At 52.6% G+C, this 23,792-nt stretch overlaps 1 protein-coding gene across 3 annotated transcripts in view; it reads right to left on the bottom strand.

Moving 5' to 3' along the window:
- The window catches only part of LOC141074928 (uncharacterized), a 42,620-nt gene extending 31,669 nt beyond the window's left edge, over positions 1–10,951 (bottom strand). The window contains exons 1-8 of one of the 3 annotated variants that reach the window (XM_073562244.1): positions 10,823–10,951; positions 10,004–10,151; positions 9,505–9,684; positions 7,165–7,288; positions 5,010–5,107; positions 4,853–4,931; positions 4,650–4,747; positions 4,411–4,528 (exon numbers count right to left, since the gene is read on the bottom strand). In XM_073562244.1, coding sequence (XP_073418345.1) covers positions 4,411–4,528; positions 4,650–4,747; positions 4,853–4,931; positions 5,010–5,107; positions 7,165–7,288; positions 9,505–9,684; positions 10,004–10,081 — 775 coding nt within the window. In that variant the 5' untranslated portion in view covers positions 10,082–10,151; positions 10,823–10,951. The remainder of the gene's footprint in view (positions 1–4,410; positions 4,529–4,649; positions 4,748–4,852; positions 4,932–5,009; positions 5,108–7,164; positions 7,289–9,504; positions 9,685–10,003; positions 10,152–10,822) is intronic. The other 2 variants (XM_073562245.1, XM_073562247.1) reach the window with 2 other exon arrangements.
- Between the last annotated feature and the right edge of the window lie 12,841 nt (positions 10,952–23,792).

Raw genomic sequence — 23,792 nt, 5'->3', positions numbered from 1 at the left:
GCAATCACGCAAAAAACCCTGCAAAAGTCCAACACGTCTGATGCACAAAAAAAAAACACTGAAGTTGCACGACTTCGCCCCCCACTATATCAGCACTCTGGTATATTCTGAAAGCAAAGCAAAAAGAGATGAATATAACAGGGGAAAAAAAAACTGGCACAAGCAGTAACATACGGGCGGTGATTCAGCACAGCCCCAGCCGGAGCTGGCTGACCCGCATCAAGCAGAGATAGACAAAACCAGATCAAATGCAAACAGAATAGCAAATGAACCACTTAGCTGAATCATGCAGGGAAAGAGCAGGAGACATCAGGCCTCAGGAGGCACAGGAAGCAAATCACCAGCAGGGATAGAGGGAGTTAGCTGTCTTAAATCCCAGATCTCCAATCGTCATCATCATTATCAGGTGGCAAGCCTCTGTCAATCAGATCAGCTCCACTACCTCCAGTAACCACCAGAGGGATCACAGAAAGAGAACTCGCAACCCCTCTGTCAATCTGACCAGCTCCACTACCTTCAGTAATAACCAGAGGGAAGCCAGAGAGAGAATTCACAACATCCTCCACAGATCAAGCCAACCCCTACCCTCCATGAACAATGATAATTGAGATGAAGACAAAGAAATCCCACCATCCAATCTAATTCTGTCCAGGCCATTATCCATAACCTCTCTGACCTCCCACCTGACATCTCTGTCAATCAGTAATGAAACCCCCCTTGAGTAGCTAGTATGGAATGCATGAATGAACCATTGCACCCATGGCTTCTGTACATACCGAGCGGAATCCCTGGTTAAGTGTGTCTCAACCAGGGCTACAATATGAGGATGGTATCTCGTCTAATTTGGGAAAATACCTTGACTCTTTTACGAGGGGACTTAAGACCCCTCACTATTATGAATGAGTCACCGTAGGAGGCAAAAACAGAAATACTAGCTAAGTCCAAAAAACCAGAGAAGTTGGCAGCTATCGGATTGCAGACCCCTGAACCTATCAACAACAACTAGCAGTAGCCGTGGGGGGTTCCTACGGTGCCCTAGACCCCTCGATCACAGCCGGAGAACTAAATAGCCTAAAGACAGAAAGGGAAATCTAAACTGCCCCAGAGCAGACCCCAAAGCAACAGGCAGCCCCCAACATATAATGACGGTGAAGCAAGATGAAAAAACACTCACACAGATAGAAAGATAGGCTGAGCAAATGATGGGGCCCAAGCTAACTAAATAGGACAGGATAGAAAAGCTGCTGTCTGCAGTCAGCGAAAAACCCTATCAAAACAAGAGCCAACAGACTGATAGGGAAAAAAGCCTTGAAGACGCTAGGCTTCAAAAAGACTATATCAGTACTCAGGTATTTTCTGAAGACAGAGCAAAAAGGAATTCAGCTCACCCCAGCAGGGGATGGCAGAAATCCAGAAAAACAAGGCAAAACAAAACCAAAACACAAATGCAAAAAGCAGAGCAGAAAACTTAGCTTTTGAGGAGCAGGAATCAGACTGGTCTCCTAGAATCCCTCTGAGAAATCACCAGCAAGGCAGAAGGGCGTCGGCTGCCTTATATCCAGTCACCCAGTCATCATCATCCTGCTCAGGTGCTTGGTAATCAGCCTCACTACCTTCCTTCACCAGAAGAGGGAGTTCATCAGACCTCAATGGTGAAGGGGAAAATGAACTCACAACACCTCACGTTCCAGTTCATACATATAATGTCACAACTCATGTCCCCTCATCTACATATGGTATATATTTTACCATCGGCTGAATTTATAGGCATCACGTAACGATTCTTGGCAGTTGCATCTACATAACTAACATCAAACAGACCTAATACAAAAGGAAACACAGAGAAGAGTCCAGAAATGGAGGGGCAAAGTCCTCTGCTCCTATCGTGAGGTAGACAAGGGGATACCCTCACTGAATACAGCGTCCGGTATTGTTGTTGATTTGGACGCTAGTGGAAAGAGCTCCTTGATACCAGTAGGAGAATTCCAAATGACCGCACACATATCAGGACTCCTTTTCAAGAGATCCCATGTGGGACCGCAGCCACTCAGAAGCCTCTGCCGGATCCGTAAAAAATATGGAAGAACCCTCATGGACAATTCGGAGTCGAGCAGGATAAATCATGGAGTATAGAACATTCTTTTCTCCAAGCTGCTTCTTGATCTCCGTGAATTGTGCCCTCTGCTTCTGGAGTTCCATAGAAAAGTCAGGGAATATTGAAACTGTGGCGTTGTTAAATTTGATGGGACTTCTTTGCCGCGCCATACGCAATATAGCATCTCTGTCCTTGCAATTAAGAAGCCTCGCCAGAAAGGGTCTAGGTGGACTGCCCGGAAGAAGAGGTCTTGTAGGGACCCTATGCGCCCTCTCCACAGAAAATGTAGAGGAGAATCCATCCCCTAGAGTGTCCTTAAGCCAACCTTCAAGGAATTGCTCAGGCTGCTGACCTTCCGAGCGCTCCGGCAATCAAATAATTCGAACGTTATTGCGGCGTAGTCTATTCTCTAGATCATCCGCCTTCTGTCTCCAGGCATTTATGGAGCCAGACACTTTTGTTAATCCAGCCTCCATAGGTGGAAGATTGTCCTCCAGGTGCGACACCCTCGAATCCACCTCTGTAATGCGCCCCCTCGTGGCCTGCATGTCCTGCCGGAGACGCCCCACCTCAGAATGCACGTCTTCTATTTACCCGGTCAGAGGTGTTCTAGTCAGGGAGATGGCCTGCATTAAGAGCTCGGATGCCTGCCTTAGAGTTAGATCCTCGGTGACACCACCCTCCTCACCATCAGAGGCATGGTTTTTACACTGATCTCCAGTCTTGGAGTTGTTCCTAAGAGAGCGTGCATTATCAGACGGATCAGTCCTTGCAAATTCCTTTCGTTTGTCTGCCATTCCTGACCCCTTTAAGCGATTCATAATTAATAATGATGAAATATGGCAAGTTTAATGACTGTATAATGAGAAAGTCCCCTCTTCCAAAAGCAGAAGCACTGTTACTAGGGCTCGTTTGACTCCTTAGTATGAGGGAGTACAGAGGGCTACAGAAAGTGTAATTAGGGAAAACGTTGATTGCTGCAGCAGGCTAAGAGTAATTCACAGGTCCTGTAGGTCAGGATGAGCTGCTGTGTCACAGCGCCTGTATGAGGGCAGCGGCAGGGGATCACAGACCCCTAAGATGGCGGGAGAGTAAGCACAAGGGGGGCAGCTAAATGTCAGTGAGGGAGCGCGGGGCTCATTTCTCAGAGCTCGCACCGTGTCTCCCCTTCCTGTACCTCCTGAGAAAAGATGCACTGCTACAGCGGCTCCCTGGGCTAGGATCTGCAGTGCTGTGTCTCCTTCCTGAAAGGAGCACACAGCTAAGATGGCCGCCGTCCTCCTCAGGTCCCGCGTTCCCGCCTGTGTTCCCCCAGAGCTCGGCCCACCGGAGCTGCGGGTGACGTCTCCCTGGGCACCGGATGACTCCTGGGGTCCAGGGGAATAAGATGCGCGCAGGTAAACACCAGAGAGAAAGCTGGAAAAGCAGGATGAATAGCAGGATGCGAGGAACTCCGTCTCAACACGTCCTCCAGGCTCTCTACATCACCACGCCCCCTCGTCTCCAGGTTTATAAGCTGATTGTACCAGGTATCAAAAACCAACATGGTTGTCAGATAACGACATCTCTAGATGTGGTGATCGCAGCTGTTTGTAGATACAAGCTCGTAATCCCTTATGATAAAGCAATTCTCCACCCCGGCACAGAGGAGTGACGGAACACTTATCATGCACTGTCACCTACCTGCTGTCCTCCAACTGATACCTGTCTTCTGGTTCTCCTACATCCAAGATGGCCTCTATAGCGGCAGAAGGACAACAGCCGTATGTCTGACCCACACCTCCATAGCATGGCACTTACTGACTTACCACAGGGCTCTTCATGCCACCAGGTAGCCAACCTGGATGTAGAGGGACCACAACGCCGGCCACAGTGTAGGAGGCAGTAAGAGACAAACAGAGGCAACAGGTAGGACGACTCTACACGTGACATGTGTCGTCACTCGTCAGCACCAGGCAGAGGCTGCTACATCACCGAGATCCATAGGACGGGGAGATTCATAACCTGTAACACAAGCTCAGTAATTTATATGGCAGCACGGGACTTGTGGAAAAAAATATGGACAGAAAGGTTGGAAGGAATAGTAACAGAGGTAAAGGAAAAGTAAATCTGTGCTTCCTAAATCATTAAGAAGAGGTGTGAAGGCGGCCCCGCTATTCATTGGTGAACCGCCGGACTCTGTACAGGAGCAGCCGCGCCATCACCGGACGCTACTGCTGTGATGTGGACAGTGGATAAAGCTTCACTGCACCAGAGACTCCACACGATATCACACACCGGTCATCATCATCATCACACCAGTTATTATTACACACCTGTCGAAACATCTACCAGAATCTCCTCCTTCCCGTCACTCACACATGGCTGATCCCCACTCGTCATCGCTTCTTCTTCTGTCACTTTCTTCACTTTATTCTTAGTCAGATCTTCCCCCTGATAGATCAGATGTAACAATCAGCACAATACAAGAAACCACCAAAATCTGTGACATCGAACACCTCGATCAGAAATGTCCCCCATATACAGATCCAGTACAGTGCTCAGCACCGTCTACCTGATGATCCTCCGGGATGTTGTGATTCTCCTCTGGACAGTCCTGGGGACACAGAGGACGGGGACATCTCTCTGGTGGATTTCTCCTCCTGGATCCATCTGTGGAGACACACAGTGAAGGGATAGATTGTGTCATGTGATGATGAGATGATGGGAGTAGTAGTAGGTGATCACAGAACAGACATGACAGTCTCCCCTCCTCACCCTGCTGATCGGCCCATATAGCGATCGCCTCTTGTGCTCCATGTATAACCTCAACCTGAATATCAATCAGATCTTCACCCTAAAAAGTAAAATGTAAGATGAGCTCAGGTCCCATCTCTCCATGGTCAGATGTTGTGGGGGCTTCAGTGTCATCTACCTGATGATCCTCCGGGATGTTGTGATTCTCCTCTGGACCATCCTGGGGATACAGAGGACGGGGACATCTCTCTGGCGGATTTCTCCTCCTGGATCCATCTGTGGAGACACACAGACTGAATACATGACCTGCCGTGTATCTGTCTATATATGAGACACGTCTCTCAGAACCGGTAATTCTAGGTTTATGTATCAGGGACTACATGACATTGTTGTGGTCCTCACCACCGGTACCGAGGTCCCAGCACATTGTGGCCCCAAGTATGAAGTGATAATCAGCGAGGACAAAGCCTAATGCCCTCTGCTCTGCACTTGGAGGATGAGGACCCTGAGGAGAGGGACAGAGAAGACCCTCGTCATTCAGATGGAGGAGCCGCACTAAGAAACACAAGAATCCTATCCACCAGGGATGGAACCACAGAGGAGCGGGAGAAAGTTCCACATTCTATCCAGCGGTTTCTTCTCTCCTAATTCACCGTTATGGAGATTGGGGGAAGGACGGATACCACTTACCAGGGATTGTTTTCTGAGAGATCATGATGTCACCATGAGGACACGGTCTCCCTCCTGGACAGGACCCTCTGGGATCACTAAGAGGAGAGAACCTGCCGTCCTCCTATTAGATGAGTTACTGAGTTTTTATTCCTCTTTGATAAGAGATAAATCTCAACATTCACCTGGATATAGCCATAACGGTTCATTTTCCATCCCTATAGCAGTACGAGGGCTCGTTTTTAACGGACAGTTACAGTGAAGCTGACCCGGCAATATGATTCTCCAGGTCAGTACGAGTACGCAGACACCAATCATGTACAAGTTTATTTTTTATTTAAGTGGTGAACAATAATTCTGAAATCTGTTACAAAAAAAAAAAATCTCTTTCTTGGTCACCATCTTCCAAGAACCACAATGCTTCCATGTTTCGGGACATAGGGGCTGGATGAGGGCTTATTTTTTGTGCACTGACCTGACGTTTTTATTGATACCATTTTGGGGCAGATACTGTTATGGTAAATATTTTATATTTAGTTTTGATGATTATTTTGTACAATTAAATCTACCTATAAATCTTTATTAATTATGCATTTTAATAATCTACTATATAATCGTCTAATTCTGTCTGTCTGTAACGGAAATCCCGCATCACTGATTGGTTGGGCACGACCAATCAGCGACAGGCGCAGTCCGGCCGCGAATTGGCGCGGAATTCGAACGACGCACGCCATCACTACCATCGGGAGATCTGCGGCGCTAGCACACCCAGATGCTCGGATAACACCTCAGTGTGCCCTGATAAGACGTTATCCGACCACCTTCGCTCATAACTAGTACATACGATGTTTTGATCACCTCTTATAGTAATGTTTCGATTTCTCTTCTCATTACGCCGTTTACCGAAGAATTAATTTAACATAGTAACATAGTTAGCAAGGCAGAAAAAAGCCCTGTGTCCATCCAGTTCAGCCTATATTCTGTCAGAATAAATCCCCAGATCTCCGTCCTTCTAAAGAACCTAATCACTGTAAGATACAATATTGTTACGCTGCAGGAAGACATCCAGGCCTCTCCTGAACCCCTCGACTGAGTTCGCCATCACCACCTCCTCAGGCAGGGAATTCCAGATTCTCACTGCCCTAACAGTAAAGAATCCTCTTCTATGTTGGTGGAGAAACCTTCTCTCCTCCAGACGCAGAGAATGCTCCCTTGTGACCGTCACCTTCCTCGGTATAAACAGATCCTCGGAGAGATATTTGTATTGTCCCCTTATATACTTATACATGGTTATTAGATCGCACCTCAGTCGTCCATTTTCTAGATTAAATAATCCACAACAGACTTAGGGGCAGAAAGAACTCACAGGAGAGAACGGACAGAAGGACGAGACATCTGCAGAGAAAATGTGGCCGATGCTCTAAGGAAGGAGAAAGATTCGGAAAGAAGAGAACGAAGACTCAAGACTGATGAAGACGAGACGACAGCGGAGAAACCACGACTCACAGATCAGAAGAAAATAATCAGGGAAATGAAAGCTGTTGTCAGACGGAGAAAATGTAGAGAAAACCAGAGCAAGTCTGGAGAAAACTCATCTATTATAGGAGGACGCCGGAGAGACATCAACACATCCACCGGAGCCAACAAGGAGCCTCACTGCTCACCTCGTGGTGTAAGAGGCCGGAGCTCCTCCATCATCACGGCCTGGTACCGATCCTGGTGTCCTTCTAGATACTCCCACTCCTCCATGGAGAGATAGACAGCGACGTCCTGACACCTTATAGGAACCTGACAACGACACCGTCATCACCCAGAATCCTCCAGTGCTGTATAATGTCCCAGCAGTCCCCTCTCCTCTCATCACCCAGAATCCTCCAGTGCTGTCCTGTATAATGTCCCAGCAGTCACCTCTCCGCTCATCACCCAGAATCCTCCAGTACCCTCCTGTATAATGTCCCAGCAGTCACCTCTCCGCTCATCACCCAGAATCCTCCAGTGCCGTCCTGTATAATGTCCCAGCAGTCACCTCTCCGCTCATCACCCAGAATCCTCCAGTGCCGTCCTGTATAATGTCCCAGCAGTCACCTCTCCGCTCATCACCCAGAATCCTCCAGTGCCGTCCTGTATAATGTCCCAGCAGTCACCTCTCCGCTCATCACCCAGAATCCTCCAGTGCCGTCCTGTATAATGTCCCAGCAGTCACCTCTCCGCTCATCACCCAGAATCCTCCAGTGCCGTCCTGTATAATGTCCCAGCAGTCACCTCTCCGCTCATCACCCAGAATCCTCCAGTGCCGTCCTGTATAATGTCCCAGCAGTCACCTCTCCGCTCATCACCCAGAATCCTCCAGTACAGTCCTGTATTATGTCCCAGCAGTCACCTCTCCGCTCATCACCCAGAATCCTCCAGTGCCGTCCTGTATAATGTCCCAGCAGTCACCTCTCCGCTCATCACCCAGAATCCTCCAGTGCCGTCCTGTATAATGTCCCAGCAGTCACCTCTCCGCTCATCACCCAGAATCCTCCACTGCCGTCCTGTATAATGTCCCAGCAGTCACCTCTCCGCTCATCACCCAGAATCCTCCAGTGCCGTCCTGTATAATGTCCCAGCAGTCACCTCTCCGCTCATCACCCAGAATCCTCCAGTGCAGTCCTGTATAATGTCCTAGCAGTCACCTCTCCGCTCATCACCCAGAATCCTCCAGTGCCCTCCTGTATAATGTCCCAGCAGTCACCTCTCCGCTCATCACCCAGAATCCTCCACTGCCGTCCTGTATAATGTCCCAGCAGTCATCTCTACGGTCATCACCCAGAATCCTCCAGTGCCGTCCTGTATAATGTCCCAGCAGTCACCTCTCCGTTCATCACCCAGAATCCTCCAGTGCCGTCCTGTATAATGTCCCAGCAGTCACCTCTACGGTCATCACCCAGAATCCTCCAGTGCCGTCCTGTATAATGTCCCAGCAGTCACCTCTCCCCTCATCACCCAGAATCCTCCAGTGCCGTCCTGTATAATGTCCCAGCAGTCACCTCTCTGTTCATCACCCAGAATCCTCCAGTGCCTTCCTGTATGTCCCAGCAGTCACCTCTCCGCTCATCACCCAGAATCCTCCAGTGCCGTCCTGTATAATGTCCCAGCAGTCACCTCTCCGCTCATCACCCAGAATCCTCCAGTCCTGTATAATGTCCCAGCAGTCACCTCTCCGCTCATCACCCAGAATCCTCCAGTCCTGTATAATGTCCCAGCAGTCTCCTCTCCGCTCATCACCCAGAATCCTCCAGTGCCGTCCTGTATAATGTCCCAGCAGTCACCTCTCCGCTCATCACCCAGAATCCTCCAGTGCCGTCCTGTATAATGTCCCAGCAGTCACCTCTCCGCTCATCACCCAGAATCCTCCAGTGCCGTCCTGTATAATGTCCCAGCAGTCACCTCTCCTCTCATCACCCAGAATCCTCCAGTGCTGTCCTGTATAATGTCCCAGCAGTCACCTCTCCGCTCATCACCCAGAATCCTCCAGTACCCTCCTGTATAATGTCCCAGCAGTCACCTCTCCGCTCATCACCCAGAATCCTCCAGTGCCGTCCTGTATAATGTCCCAGCAGTCACCTCTCCGCTCATCTCCCAGAATCCTCCAGTGCCGTCCTGTATAATGTCCCAGCAGTCACCTCTCCGCTCATCACCCAGAATCCTCCAGTGCCGTCCTGTATAATGTCCCAGCAGTCACCTCTCCGCTCATCACCCAGAATCCTCCAGTGCCGTCCTGTATAATGTCCCAGCAGTCACCTCTCCGCTCATCACCCAGAATCCTCCAGTGCCGTCCTGTATAATGTCCCAGCAGTCTCCTCTCCGCTCATCACCCAGAATCCTCCAGTCCTGTATAATGTCCCAGCAGTCACCTCTCTGCTCATCACCCTGAATCCTCCAGTCCTGTATAATGTCCCAGCAGTCACCTCTCCGCTCATCACCCAGAATCCTCCAGTCCTGTATAATGTCCCAGCAGTCACCTCTCCGCTCAGCAGCTCGATCATCTTGTTGCTGAGCTCCAGGATCTTCTTGTTCCTCTCATGTATCGGGGAGTGCGGGGGAGGCTCTGTGATGGGGCCCGGGCTCCACCCTCCTGACTCCTGGAGATGGATGATGGGAGTCACACAGTCCCCCGGTGTCTTCCTCACTATTGTGTAATCCTGTGTATGGAGAGAAACACTTAGGGAGAAGAATTCCTTCCCGACTCCAGATCTGACAATCAGTAGAAATCCCGGGATCAATAACCGTCTCCAGTAATCTGGGGCCATAACCGGGAATATTATTACACTCCGGACAGACATCCCGGCCCCTCTACAGCTCTTATAGGGAATCCCCATGACAACTCCTCCGGGCAGAGAGCTCCACAGAATCCCTGCTCTTACAGTAGAGAATCCTTCTCCTCCTATTCTGGATTTCCTCCTCCCGGTGTCGGACTCGTCACATCACACAATAAAGCGGATAGAAATGTAGAGGAGTTACCTCTCCGCTCAGCAGGGAGATGATCTCCAGGGCGCAGTGGAATAATCTCCTGGTGGTCTCATTCCTGTCCTCGTCCATCCTCGGGGGTCATTCAGGAGGAGGAGGGATGAACACTGGATCAGCTGGAGGGATCTCGTCCTGCCGGCGTCTTCATGATGAAGAAGATGGAAATCACAGGGGACGAGAGAACGACAATCACTAAATTCTGCCCAAATATCAACATTTATCAGGAAGAATCTGGAGGAAAAGCCACAAAACTCCACCGCGGCCTCCTCCGCCGATCTGACCGCTCACTATCAGCCTCGTAGGTGGGGGACGGTCCCCGTGGTAACTACACCTCCAGCGGGGGACGGTCCCCGTGGTAACTACACCTCCAGCGGGGGACGGTCACTGTGGTAACTACACCTCCAGCGGAGGACGGTCACCGTGGTAACTACACCTCCAGCGGGGGACGGTCACCGTGGTAACTACACCTCCAGCGGGGGACGGTCACCGTGGTAACTACACCTCCAGCGGGGGACGGTCACCGTGGTAACTACACCTCCAGCGGGGGACGGTCACCGTGGTAACTACACCTCCAGCGGGGGACGGTCACCGTGGTAACTACACCTCCAGCGGGGGACGGTCACCGTGGTAACTACACCTCCAGCGGGGGCCGTGAGGTGAGGAGGAGACGCTGCACATCCCCCATACAATGCTGCCCGTCCCCAACACTGAGGAGCCGCAGTCACATGGAGCAGGAGCCTCCACAGGAACAGCTCTGATCTCCCCCCACACTCTCCTCTCACAGATTCACCACAAACCCTCCTGTCATCTCACCGGAATGGCGGGAACCGGAAATCTGCTGCTGGCTGACCGCAGAGAACACGAGCTGCGCACACCCGGGACGGAGCGGCTGCACTGAGCGCGGGAGGACCTGTGGTGACGTCACCGTCATGTGAGCAGGGGGCGGGGCTCAGGAGAGAAGAGGTGAAGGACCTGTGGTGACGTCACCGTCATGTGATCATGGGGCGGAGCTCAGGAGAGAAATGAAGGACATGTGGTGACGTCACCGTCATGTGACCAGGGGGCGGGGCTCAGGAGGAAAGAGGTGAAGGACCTGTGGTGACGTCCCTGTCATGTGATCAGGGGGCGTGGCTCAGCACAGCGCTGGTGACCTCCTGTGGTGACTGTGGGTAGTGCAGTGTCCGGTTGTCGGTGTTGCTCGGGGTCACGGTGCCGATTCCCTGATGTTTATCTTAGTAGAAATCCGTCTCTTGTGAGTAAATTGTTGCTGGAGACGAGTGGAGTCTTCTCAGGGGTGGATTAAGGGTAGCCAGGGCCCGGGGCAGTTCAGACTCTGTGGGCCCCCCTCGTCACGTGACGGGGGTCACGAATCGTACAGCCACACTCTACATAGAGAATAATGGGGCCTCCAGCACCGACCTCCACCCGCAGAGCCGCACTCCACATAGAGAATAATGGGGCCTCCAGCACCGACCTCCACCCGCAGAGCCACACTCTACATAGAGAATAATGGGGCCTCCAGCACCGACCTCCACCCGCAGAGCCGCACTCCACATAGAGAATAATGGAGCCTCCAGCACCGACCTCCACCCGCAGAGCCGCACTCCACATAGAGAATAATGGAGCCTCCATCACCGACCTCCACCCGCACTCCACATAGAGAATAATGGAGCCTCCAGCACCGACCTCCACCCGCAGAGCCACACTTCACATAGAGAATAATGGAGCCCCCAGCACCTACCTCCACCCGCAGAGCCGCACTCCACATAGAGAATAATGGGGCCTCCAGCACTGACCTCCACCTGCAGAGCCGCACTCCACATAGAGAATAATGGGGCCTCCAGCACCGACCTCCACCCGCAGAGCCGCACTCCACATAGAGAATAATGGAGCCTCCAGCACCGACCTCCACCCGCAGAGCCGCACTCTACATAGAGAATAATGGAGCCTCCAGCACCGACCTCCACCCGCACTCCACATAGAGAATAATGGAGCCTCCAGCACCGACCTCCACCCGCAGAGCCACACTCCACATAGAGAATAATGGAGCCTCCAGCACCGACCTCCACCCGCACTCCACATAGAGAATAATGGAGCCTCCAGCACCGACCTCCACCCGCAGAGCCACACTCCACATAGAGAATAATGGAGCCTCCAGCACCTACCTCCACCCGCAGAGCCGCACTCCACATAGAGAATAATGGGGCCTCCAGCACTGACCTCCACCTGCAGAGCCGCACTCCACATAGAGAATAATGGAGCCTCCAGCACCGACCTCCACCCGCAGAGCCCCACTCCACATAGAGAATAATGGAGCCTCCAGCACCGACCTCCACCCGCAGAGCCGCACTCCACATAGAGAATAATGGGGCCTCCAGCACCGACCTCCACCCGCAGAGCCGCACTCTACATAGAGAATAATGGAGCCTCCAGCACCTACCTCCACCCGCAGAGCCGCACTCCACATAGAGAATAATGGAGCCTCCAGCACCGACCTCCACCCGCAGAGCCCCACTCCACATAGAGAATAATGGAGCCTCCAGCACCGACCTCCACCCGCAGAGCCGCACTCCACATAGAGAATAATGGAGCCTCCAGCACCGACCTCCACCCGCAGAGCCACACTCCACATAGAGAATGGAGCCTCCAGCACCGACCTCCACCCGCAGAGCCACACTCCACATAGAGAATAATGGAGCCTCCAGCACCTACCTCCACCCGCAGAGCCGCACTCCACATAGAGAATAATGGGGCCTCCAGCACTGACCTCCACCCGCAGAGCCGCACTCTACATAGAGAATAATGGAGCCTCCAGCACCTACCTCCACCCGCAGAGCCGCACTCCACATAGAGAATAATGGAGCCTCCAGCACCGACCTCCACCCGCAGAGCCCCACTCCACATAGAGAATAATGGAGCCTCCAGCACCGACCTCCACCCGCAGAGCCGCACTCCACATAGAGAATAATGGAGCCTCCAGCACCGACCTCCACCCGCAGAGCCGCACTCCACATAGAGAATAATGGAGCCTCCAGCACCGACCTCCACCCGCAGAGCCACACTCCACATAGAGAATGGAGCCTCCAGCACCGACCTCCACCCGCAGAGCCACACTCCACATAGAGAATAATGGAGCCTCCAGCACCGACCTCCACCCGCAGAGCCCCACTCCACATAGAGAATAATGGAGCCTCCAGCACCGACCTCCACCCGCAGAGCCGCACTCCACATAGAGAATAATGGGGCCTCCAGCACCGACCTCCACCCGCAGAGCCGCACTCTACATAGAGAATAATGGAGCCTCCAGCACCTACCTCCACCCGCAGAGCCGCACTCCACATAGAGAATAATGGAGCCTCCAGCACCGACCTCCACCCGCAGAGCCCCACTCCACATAGAGAATAATGGAGCCTCCAGCACCGACCTCCACCCGCAGAGCCGCACTCCACATAGAGAATAATGGAGCCTCCAGCACCGACCTCCACCCGCAGAGCCGCACTCCACATAGAGAATAATGGAGCCTCCAGCACCGACCTCCACCCGCAGAGCCCCACTCCACATAGAGAATAATGGAGCCTCCAGCACCGACCTCCACCCGCAGAGCCGCACTCCACATAGAGAATAATGGGGCCTCCAGCACCGACCTCCACCCGCAGAGCCGCACTCTACATAGAGAATAATGGAGCCTCCAGCACCTACCTCCACCCGCAGAGCCGCACTCCACATAGAGAATAATGGAGCCTCCAGCACCGACCTCCACCCGCAGAGCCCCACTCCACATAGAGAATAATGGAGCCTCCAGCACCGACCTCCACCCGCAGAGCCGCACTCCACATAGAGAATAATGGAGCCTCCAGCACTGACCTCCACCCGCAGAGCCACACTCCACATAGAGAATGGAGCCTCCAGCACCGACCTCCACCCGCAGAGCCGCACTCCACATAGAGAATAATGGAGCCTCCAGCACTGACCACCACCCGCACTCCACATAGAGAATAATGGGGCCTCCAGCACCGACCTCCACCCGCAGAGCCGCACTCCACATAGAGAATAATGGAGCCTCCAGCACCGACCTCCACCCGCAGAGCCGCACTCCACATAGAGAATAATGGGGCCTCCAGCACCGACCTCCACCCGCAGAGCCGCACTCCACATAGAGAATAATGGAGCCTCCAGCACCGACCTCCACCCGCAGAGCCGCACTCCACATACATGGCTGCTCTCAGTGCTCTGTGCTGTGCGCACAGGACCTGTGATGAGGTCACAGGAGGGGAGGAGACAGGGGTCACATGATCGGGGGCCCTGACACCTTCCCTCCTGTGATCTCATCACAAGCCTTTGCACGCTACCAGCAGCATCAGCGTTCACGCTACTTGTAGATGCTGCTGGTAGCAGAGCACATAATGCCGCCCCCACGGTCACTCACTTTTAGGTGGGGAGAAGATGGAGTGCCATTGCAGCAGCCAGCAGGAATGTGGTGGGGGCCCCCTTAGAAGCTCTTGTGGTGGGGGCCCCGGGGCTGAAGCCCCACCTGCCCTGCCTATAATCCGGCCCTGCGCGGTGGCGGATTATAATGGGGCAATTTACTGGCCTGGGCTGTGGGCCCCTTAACCCCACTGGGCCCGGGGCAACTGCCCAAATTGACCTCATTATAATCCGCCACTGAGTCTTCTGCGGTCAGGACTCCATGAGCGGTCAGTCCAGTGGTGTAGCAACTGTTTGTGGCGCCCGGGGCGGTTGAAAAATTTGCCGCCCCTTTGGTCGTTGATAATTCGGAAGCATCCGAAGAGCCCACACTACACTCAAAGATCTAATTTTTAGTCTGCTACTAACTCTGCTATTATTTCTAAATTTCTAGACTTTCATCTTCTTGCAGTTCTCTATATGTATGTATTAGCTTGATGATGCTGGATGAAGACCTAATGGCTTTTTTTAATACTAATTTTTAATAATGTGACAGAAAAAAAAACAGAAAGTACAAATTATTTTGGCGGACAGGGGGCGGACACTGACAGCTTGGGGTCCCTGTGCAAGAAATGTGTCCGGGCCCCCTCCTTTTATGGCGTCAAAGCTACGTGTGTGTATATATACATATATATATATAGATTATTGATGTTATATAGCCACACACACATACAGGTATATATTACATAGTCTCCTTTATTATGTATATCCCAATCCCCCACACCCCTCATTGTCCTCCTCCCCTCGCATCCCATTATTGTCCTCTCCCCCACCTCCATCATTTTCTTCTCCAACACTATCTTTGCTTTCTCCCCCACCACTCCCATCATTGTCCATTCCACCACCTCCATCATTTCCTCCTCCTCCACCACCCCCATTTATTGCCCTTTCCACCACCACCATCATTGCATTCTCACCCACAACCCCATCATTGCCCTCTCGACCATCACCCCATCATTGTCTTCTCCCCATCACTGCCTTCTCCATCATCCATCACTGCCTTCTCCCCATCACTCCCATCATTGTCTGCTCCATCACCCCATCATTGCCTGCTCCATCACCCCCATCATTGCCTGCTCCATCACGCCATCACTCCCATCACTGCCTTCTCCATCACCCCATCACTGCCTTCTCCATCACCCCATCACTGCCTGCTCCATCACCCCCATCATTGCCTGCTCCATCACCCCATCACTCCCATCACTGCCTTCTCCATCACCCCATCACTGCCTTCTCCATCACCCCATCACTGCCTTCTCCATCACCCCATCACTGCCTGCTCCATCACCCCCATCATTGCCTGCTCCATCACCCCATCACTCCCATCACTGCCTTCTCCATCACCCCATCACTGCCTTCTCCATCACCCCATCACTGCCTTCTCCATCACCCCCATCACTGCCTGCTCCATCACCCCCATCATTGCCTGCTCCATCACCCCCATCACTCCCATCATTGTCTGCTCCATCACCCCATCACTGCCTGCTCCATCACCCCATCATTGTCTGCTCCATCACCCCATCACTGCCTGCTCCATCACCCCATCATTGTCTGCTCCATCACCCCATCACTGCCTGCTCCATCACCCCATCATTGTCTGCTCCATCACCCCCTCATTGCCTGCTCCATCACCCCATCATTGTCTGCTCCATCACCCCATCACTGCCTGCTCCATCACCCCATCACTGCCTGCTCCATCACCCCATCACTGCCTGCTCCATCACCCCCATCACTGCCTGCTCCATCACCCCCATCACTGCCTGCTCCATCACCCCATCACTGCCTTCTCCATCACCCCCATCATTGTCTGCTCCTTCACCCCATCACTGCCTTCTAGACCATCACTCCCATCACTGCCTTCTCCATCACCCCATCACTGCCTTCTCCATCACCCCATCACTGCCTTCTCCATCACCCCATCACTGCCTTCTCCATCACCCCATCACTGCCTGCTCCATCACTCCCATAATTGTCTGCTCCATCACTCCATCATTGCCTGCTCCATCACCCCCATCACTCCCCTCATTGCCTGCTCCATCACCCCATCACTGCCTGCTCCATCACCCCATCATTGTCTGCTCCATCACCCCATCACTGCCTGCTCCATCACCCCATCATTGTCTGCTCCATCACCCCCTCATTGCCTGCTCCATCACCCCATCATTGTCTGCTCCATCACCCCATCACTGCCTGCTCCATCACCCCATCACTGCCTGCTCCATCACCCCATCACTGCCTGCTCCATCACCCCCATCACTGCCTGCTCCATCACCCCATCACTGCCTGCTCCATCACCCCATCACTGCCTTCTCCATCACCCCCATCATTGTCTGCTCCTTCACCCCATCACTGCCTTCTAGACCATCACTCCCATCACTGCCTTCTCCATCACCCCATCACTGCCTTCTCCATCACCCCATCACTGCCTTCTCCATCACCCCATCACTGCCTGCTCCATCACCCCCATCATTGCCTGCTCCATCACCCCATCACTCCCATCATTGTCTGCTCCATCACCCCATCACTGCCTGCTCCATCACTCCCATAATTGTCTGCTCCATCACCCCATCATTGCCTGCTCCATCACCCCCATCATTGCCTGCTCCATCACCCCATCACTGCCTGCTCCATCACCCCATCATTGTCTGCTCCATCACCCCATCACTGCCTGCTCCATCACCCCATCATTGTCTGCTCCATCACCCCATCACTGCCTGCTCCATCACCCCATCATTGTCTGCTCCATCACCCCATCACTGCCTGCTCCATCACCCCATCACTGCCTGCTCCATCACCCCATCACTGCCTGCTCCATCACCCCCATCACTGCCTGCTCCATCACCCCCATCACTGCCTGCTCCATCACCCCATCACTGCCTTCTCCATCACCCCCATCATTGTCTGCTCCTTCACCCCATCACTGCCTTCTAGACCATCACTCCCATCACTGCCTGCTCCATCATACACACAGACATACACACAGACATACACACACACACAGAGACATACATACATACATACACACATACATACACACAAGACACCACCTCTCTCCTCTCACCTGTCCGCAGCATCGCCAGCGCTTCCTCCCTCACACAGCAGCGGCCGCTGAATGATGACGTCATTCAGCGGCGCTCCTCTGTGTGAAACAGGAAGCGCGGCCTCCGGGCAGGAAGCAGGACGGACCCTTGCCGCTCCGTTCCTGCTATTCACTCTTGCAGGCAGCGGAGCTGCCGTGATCGCATCGCTCCCTGCCCGCCGCTGCACTGCACTGCAGGGTGGAATTGCTGCTGCCGCGCCGCCCCCACACACATGCCGCCTGGGGCGGACCGCCCCCCCCGCCCCCCCACGCTACGCCAGTGGGTCAGTCCTTCTGATAACTGCAGGCAGAGGACTGGAGGGGTCGGTGTATGAGCTGCCGGCAGAGAGTAGAATCCTTTACAATAGAAATCACTAAAATAAACAGGAAATAACAGACGGACGAGCGTCACCGATATAAAGCAGAAGTGCCGGGAATCTCAGCAGAGTCGGGTCAGTGATGCTGCACAGCACCAAGAAGAAAGAAGGTGCAGCAGGAAGACTAGAAAACAGCGCAGAATGCCTCAGTAATGATGTCACAACCAGGGCTGTGGAGTCGGAGTCGTGGAGTCGGAGTCGGTGCTCATTTTGGTGGAGTCGGAGTCGGAGTTGGAGTCGGTATAAAATGGACCGACTCCGACTCTTAAAATATATAATAAATTGGGTACAGTAATTCAATGCAGAATGTGCTGAATATTTTTTCATAGGAGTTTGGGAAAGTTATGAAATGTCCTATAAATGGCTGTTATATTCCTGATCTAAGGCTACATTCACACACAGCGTTTTTCCTGTGTTTTTTGAGGATACGTTTTTCAGCTGCAAAAGCAGATCAGCTTTTTAAAAAACTGCATCACTTGAAAGGTTTTTGAGCTCATAGATAATGTTTTCAATAGCAAAAGCAGATTAGAAATCTGCTCTATATATCCATATCTGTCTATCCATATCGTATCTGTACCAAAAAGAATGAAAACCGGGTAGTACACCAATATATATTCTGTTCTATCTAAATATCTTGATTATTGGATCATAAAAATGATTAAATGTCTGAGGTTCACATTGTACTACAATAAATTTTTCACTTAAATATAAGCAATATGTGTGGGAGTCGGAGTCGGAGTTGGAGTCGGAGTCGGTGTAAGGGAAATTGAGGAGTCGGAGTCGCAGGTTTGGCTTACCGACTCCACAGCCCTGGTCACAACCTCCGGGAGCAAAACAAGTGACCGAATGGGAACAAGAGCGCTAATGAATTACAGAGCTGCTGGTGCCTGACATCAGCAACAGTGCGGGGAAAACAATGCTAGAGTGCAAAAAAAGTGCTGTCCTCAGGTAAACAGCAAGTGCAAAACCCACACAGGGTTAATAGACGTCCAATCAAGAGTGTAGGAAACAGGAAAAATAGACTTACTGGCTGAATGTGATAACTAAATATCCCTGCCACCCCGACGCACGTTTCGTTACAGAGTTCTTCAGGAGCAGTGGGTACTGTTGAGGTCGCCCCTTCCAAGGAGAGCTAATTTCGGCTGAGATATAAACTATCTCCAGATCTGCCATTATGGATTTACAATTAAAATGAGATAAAATAAATCCAATGCAAGAAAATACACACAGCCAGTGTCTGTACAATCATTGTCTGGTTCTCAGATCCCCGGTCACAAGTCTTTATTACACCTGCAGAGATAAGACAGTGGGAATGGCTTCTTACATTGCCTAAGACAGAAAGTATTTTACTTGTGAATAGCAAGGTCATCAATTATGGAAACTTGCTGAATTCCATGAAACTAGTTGTACCCAGCGTTCTATGCTTTCTGCAAAAAGGAAATCTCAACACTCAGACCCCTCAATATCAGAGACAGCGCCCGGTGTTATTGCTTTCATGAATAACACTTATAAAACGAATACTAAACACAGAATTATCAGAGATATATGAGATGTAACTGTCCAAAATAATAATCAAATTATAAATATTTACCGTAACAATATGCAGGTTCACTTCCCTGGCTCTGTTGATATTTTCTGCACTTTTCCATTATATTGGTAACACTTGTCCCTGTTTAACTGATCCGGACCCCAGTGAGCTCATCGCTCTCGTTACCCAGGTCCGGACCCCAGTGATCTCATCGCTGTTGTTACCCAGGTCCGGACCCCAGTGAGCTCATCGCTCTCGTTACCCAGGTCCGGACCCCAGTGAGCTCATCGCTCTCGTTACCCAGGTCCGGACCCCAGTGAGCTCATCGCTCTCGTTACCCAGGTGCGGCCCCCAGTGAGCTCATCAGTCTTGTTACCCAGGTCCGGACCCCAGTGAGCTCATCGCTCTCGTTACCCAGGTCCGGACCCCAGTGAGCTCATCGCTCTCGTTACCCAGGTGCGGCCCCCAGTGAGCTCATCGCTCTCGTTACCCAGGTCCGGACCCCAGTGATCTCATCGCTCTCGTTACCCAGGTCCGGACCCCAGTGAGCTCATCGCTCTCGTTACCCAGGTGCGGACCCCAGTGAGCTCATCACTCTCGTTACCCAGGTCCGGACCCCAGTGAGCTCATCACTCTCGATAGCCAGGTGCGGCCCCCAGTGAGCTCATCGCTCTCGTTACCCAGGTGCGGACCCCAGTGAGCTCATCACTCTCATTACCCAGGTCCGGACCCCAGTGAGCTCATCGCTCTCGTTACCCAGGTCCGGACCCCAGTGATCTCATCGCTCTCGTTACCCAGGTCCGGACCCCAGTGAGCTCATCGCTCTCGTTACCCAGGTCCGGACCCCACATCGCTCTCGTTACCCAGGTCCGGACCCCATTGATCTCATCGCTCTCATTACCCAGGTCCGGACCCCAGTGATCTCATCGCTCTCATTACCCAGGTCCGGACCCCAGTGATCTCATCGCTCTCGTTACCCAGGTCCAGACCCCAGTGAGCTCATCGCTCTCGTTACCCAGGTCCGAATCCCAGTGATCTCATCGCTCTCGTTGCCCAGGTCCGGACCCCAGTGAGCTCATCGCTCTCGTTACCCAGGTCCGAACCCCAGTGATCTCATCGCTGTAGTTACCCAGGTCCGGCCCCCAGTGAGCTCATCGCTCTCGTTACCCAGGTCCGGCCCCCAGTGAGTTCATCACTCTCGTTACCCAGGTCCGGCCCCCAGTGAGCTCATCGCTCTCGTTACCCAGGTGCAGACCCCAGTGAGCTCATCGCTCTCGTTACCCAGGTCCAGACCCCAGTGAGCTCATCGCTCTCGTTACCCAGGTGCGGACCCCAGTGAGCTCATCGCTCTCGTTACCCAGGTCCGGCCCCCAGTGAGCTCATCACTCTCGTTACCCAGGTCCAGACCCCAGTGAGCTCATCGCTCTCGTTACCCAGGTCCAGACCCCAGTGAGCTCATCGCTCTCGTTACCCAGGTCCGACCCCAGTGAGTTCATCGCTGTTGTTACCCAGGTCCGGCCCCCAGTGAGCTCATCGCTCTTGTTACCCAGGTCCGGCCCCCAGTGAGCTCATCACTCTCGTTACCCAGGTCCAGACCCCAGTGAGTTCATCGCTGTTGTTACCAAGGTCCGGCCCCCAGTGAGCTCATCGCTCTTGTTACCCAGGTCCGGCCCCCAGTGAGCTCATCACTCTCGTTACCCAGGTCCGGACCCCAGTGAGTTCATCGCTGTTATTACCCAGGTCCGGACCCCAGTGAGTTCATCGCTCTTGTTACCCAGGTCCGGCCCCCAGTGAGCTCATCGCTCTCGTTACCCAGGTCCGGACCCCAGTGAGTTCATCGCTGTTGTTACCAAGGTCTGGCCCCCAGTGAGCTCATCGCTCTTGTTACCCAGGTCCGGCCCCCAGTGAGCTCATCACTCTCGTTACCCAGGTCCGGCCCCCAGTGAGTTCATCGCTCTCGTTACCCAGGTCCAGACCCCAGTCAGCTCATCGTTCTCATTACCCAGGTCCAAGGGTGCTGAACTAGGAAGCATGTTCAAGAAAGAGTTAATTAGGACCTGTGCAGCTAGAAAGGGAAGAGGGGGAAGCAACCATCAAGGTAGAAATAGAGACTGCAGCAATGTAGAATGTTCGTCTTGTGGGAAAAAAAGATATTTTTCAGCCAAATAATCCACAAAGTCAGCAGCTACTGTCCTGAACCCCCAAAGGAAACTGGCCATCCAGATGTCTCCCTGTGAACGCTGTCATCCTCCAGGGACCCCACTCACTGTCTGCATTATGCTGGGGAGGAACAAGCTGTTACATTCATGATAGACACTGGAGCAGCCCCTGCAGTGTTAACCCCTTCACCCCGGGATCATTTTTTGTTTTTGCATTTCTGTTTTTCACTCCCCTTCATGTCAGAGCCATAGATTTTTTTATTTTCCCTATCACCCATGACAGCACCAACAAGAGAGGGGATCTGCCCTTCAATGACAGGAAACCTTCAAGGTAAAAAGGGCGGCTCCTCTCTCCGCATCAGTGTTTTCCTGTCCTTGACGGGAGAATCTTCAGTCGTCAGCAGCAGGAGCTGCTGGCACGGCGGCAGAAGAAAGCAAGTTCCCAGACCTGGGCAGGTCGGTTGCGAGAGGTACTGGAAGCGCCATGGTGAGGCCTGATGGGGTCTCGTCCATCGGTCATGCAGGAGCCTGCGGCACCATCACCGCATGGTCAGCCAACAGCACTGCATCCCGGCACGGTCATGGAGCACGGCCGGAAAACGGAAGTCGCACTCTGACGCTGCCGGGACCTATTGCCCAGAACACTTCCGGGGTGGGTACCAGAAGCTGCAGGAGACGCCAGCCGGCAGATCCCGTACAGGCACAGTGCTTAAGGGTGGATCGCTGGTCAGGCAGGGGCACTAGTGCAGCTATGGAGGCACAGCAGCCCTCTCCACAGCACCAGCAGCAGAATCTGAAGCCACAGCAGCAGCATTGGGAGCCAGAGCAGCTGCAGCGAACCCCAACCTCAGCCTCACCAGGACAGAAGCTACAGACGCTCCAAGCGCAGGTCCAAAAATTCTACATCATGTTCCAAATTATTATGCAAATGATATTTTTCTCTGATTGTCCTAAATGGTCGGTGCAAATGACAGTCAGTCTAATAAAAGTCATCACCCGTTACAGTACACATCGAATTTTATTGAAGAAACCTCCCAATGATAACAGTATAATCTCAAAATGGATAAAAACTCAAAATGCACTTGTTACACCCGGTCCCCGATCTCGCTCTGCACTCCATTCTGGTCACTCACCTCCTGATTTCCACGTTGTCCCTGTGCCTCAGCGAGCTCCCTGCCTGGGGTCTCATGCTCTGTCTGTCTCTCAGCGTCCTGCTCCTTCTCCCTCCCCCACCTCCTGGCGTGATGCCAGGGAAAGTCCTTAGAAGGCAAGCTCGTGTCTCCCTGGTCTCTTAAAGGGGCAGCGTGCATTTTTTGAATTTTGCAATTATCCAGTGGCAGCGCACTGATTACTATTTCTGGCCTCTCCTGCATAGGGAGAGCGCCGGAGCAACGAGTGTTCACCATTGCTACATCCGGTTCTGTCTCTGATCTATCTGCTCTGCATTAGCAGTCTGTGCACTTGCTCATACTCTTTGTCTCCACAGAGTATCAGTGTCCTGTATTCAGCGATCTCTGACATCAGCATTCATCTATGCAAGTGCCATCCCGTTCCGCCAACAGCCATCTGAACCCATGGACTGTGACAAGGTTACTGGAGCCAGCTTGCTACCATCTAGCTGGAACCGGACCTTCCTCACCAGTTCCTGCTTCTCTACGGTCTTTTCCATTATATCTGTTACCCCTTTGTCCTGCTGGGACAGCTGCCACGTGTCTGGGGTCTAACTGGAGGTAGCAACTGTGTCCTCCTGGTATTTCACTCTCGTCCTATTCGAGGGGCTTTACTACGGGTACCCATGGCTCACTAGTTACGTCCCCTTCGGAGCCCCCCAGACCGTGGTCCCGAGGTTCCACTTTAAAAATAAAAAACGAATGTGAGCTTCACCATCTGTGCCTCCGCTTCCAGATTGCTCCAGCCATGGAACCCGCTGGATCCCAGAGGCCTCCGACTGTGGAGCTGTGCCAAGAGGTGACCCGTTTAAAGGATCAACAGGACAAGATCATGACTTATCTTTGCAGCTTGTCCACCCGCATGGATTCCCTGCTGACCTCGGCTGCACCTGACTCATCTACCAGTGTCATGGATTTTTGATTGATATAGATATATATCTCTGTGTGTGCTGCGGCCTGTCCTTATTAGAGTCTTATTGAGCGCTCAAGGAAGGAAAGACGCCAAG

The sequence above is a fragment of the Dendrobates tinctorius genome, unplaced genomic scaffold, assembly GCF_039654945.1.
Source record: "Dendrobates tinctorius isolate UK_male_01 unplaced genomic scaffold, ASM3965494v1 ptg000342l, whole genome shotgun sequence".
Classification (NCBI taxonomy): Eukaryota; Metazoa; Chordata; class Amphibia; order Anura; family Dendrobatidae; genus Dendrobates; species Dendrobates tinctorius.
The sequence above is the reverse complement of the archived record's forward strand: the minus strand, read 5'-3'. Positions and strand labels throughout refer to the sequence as shown.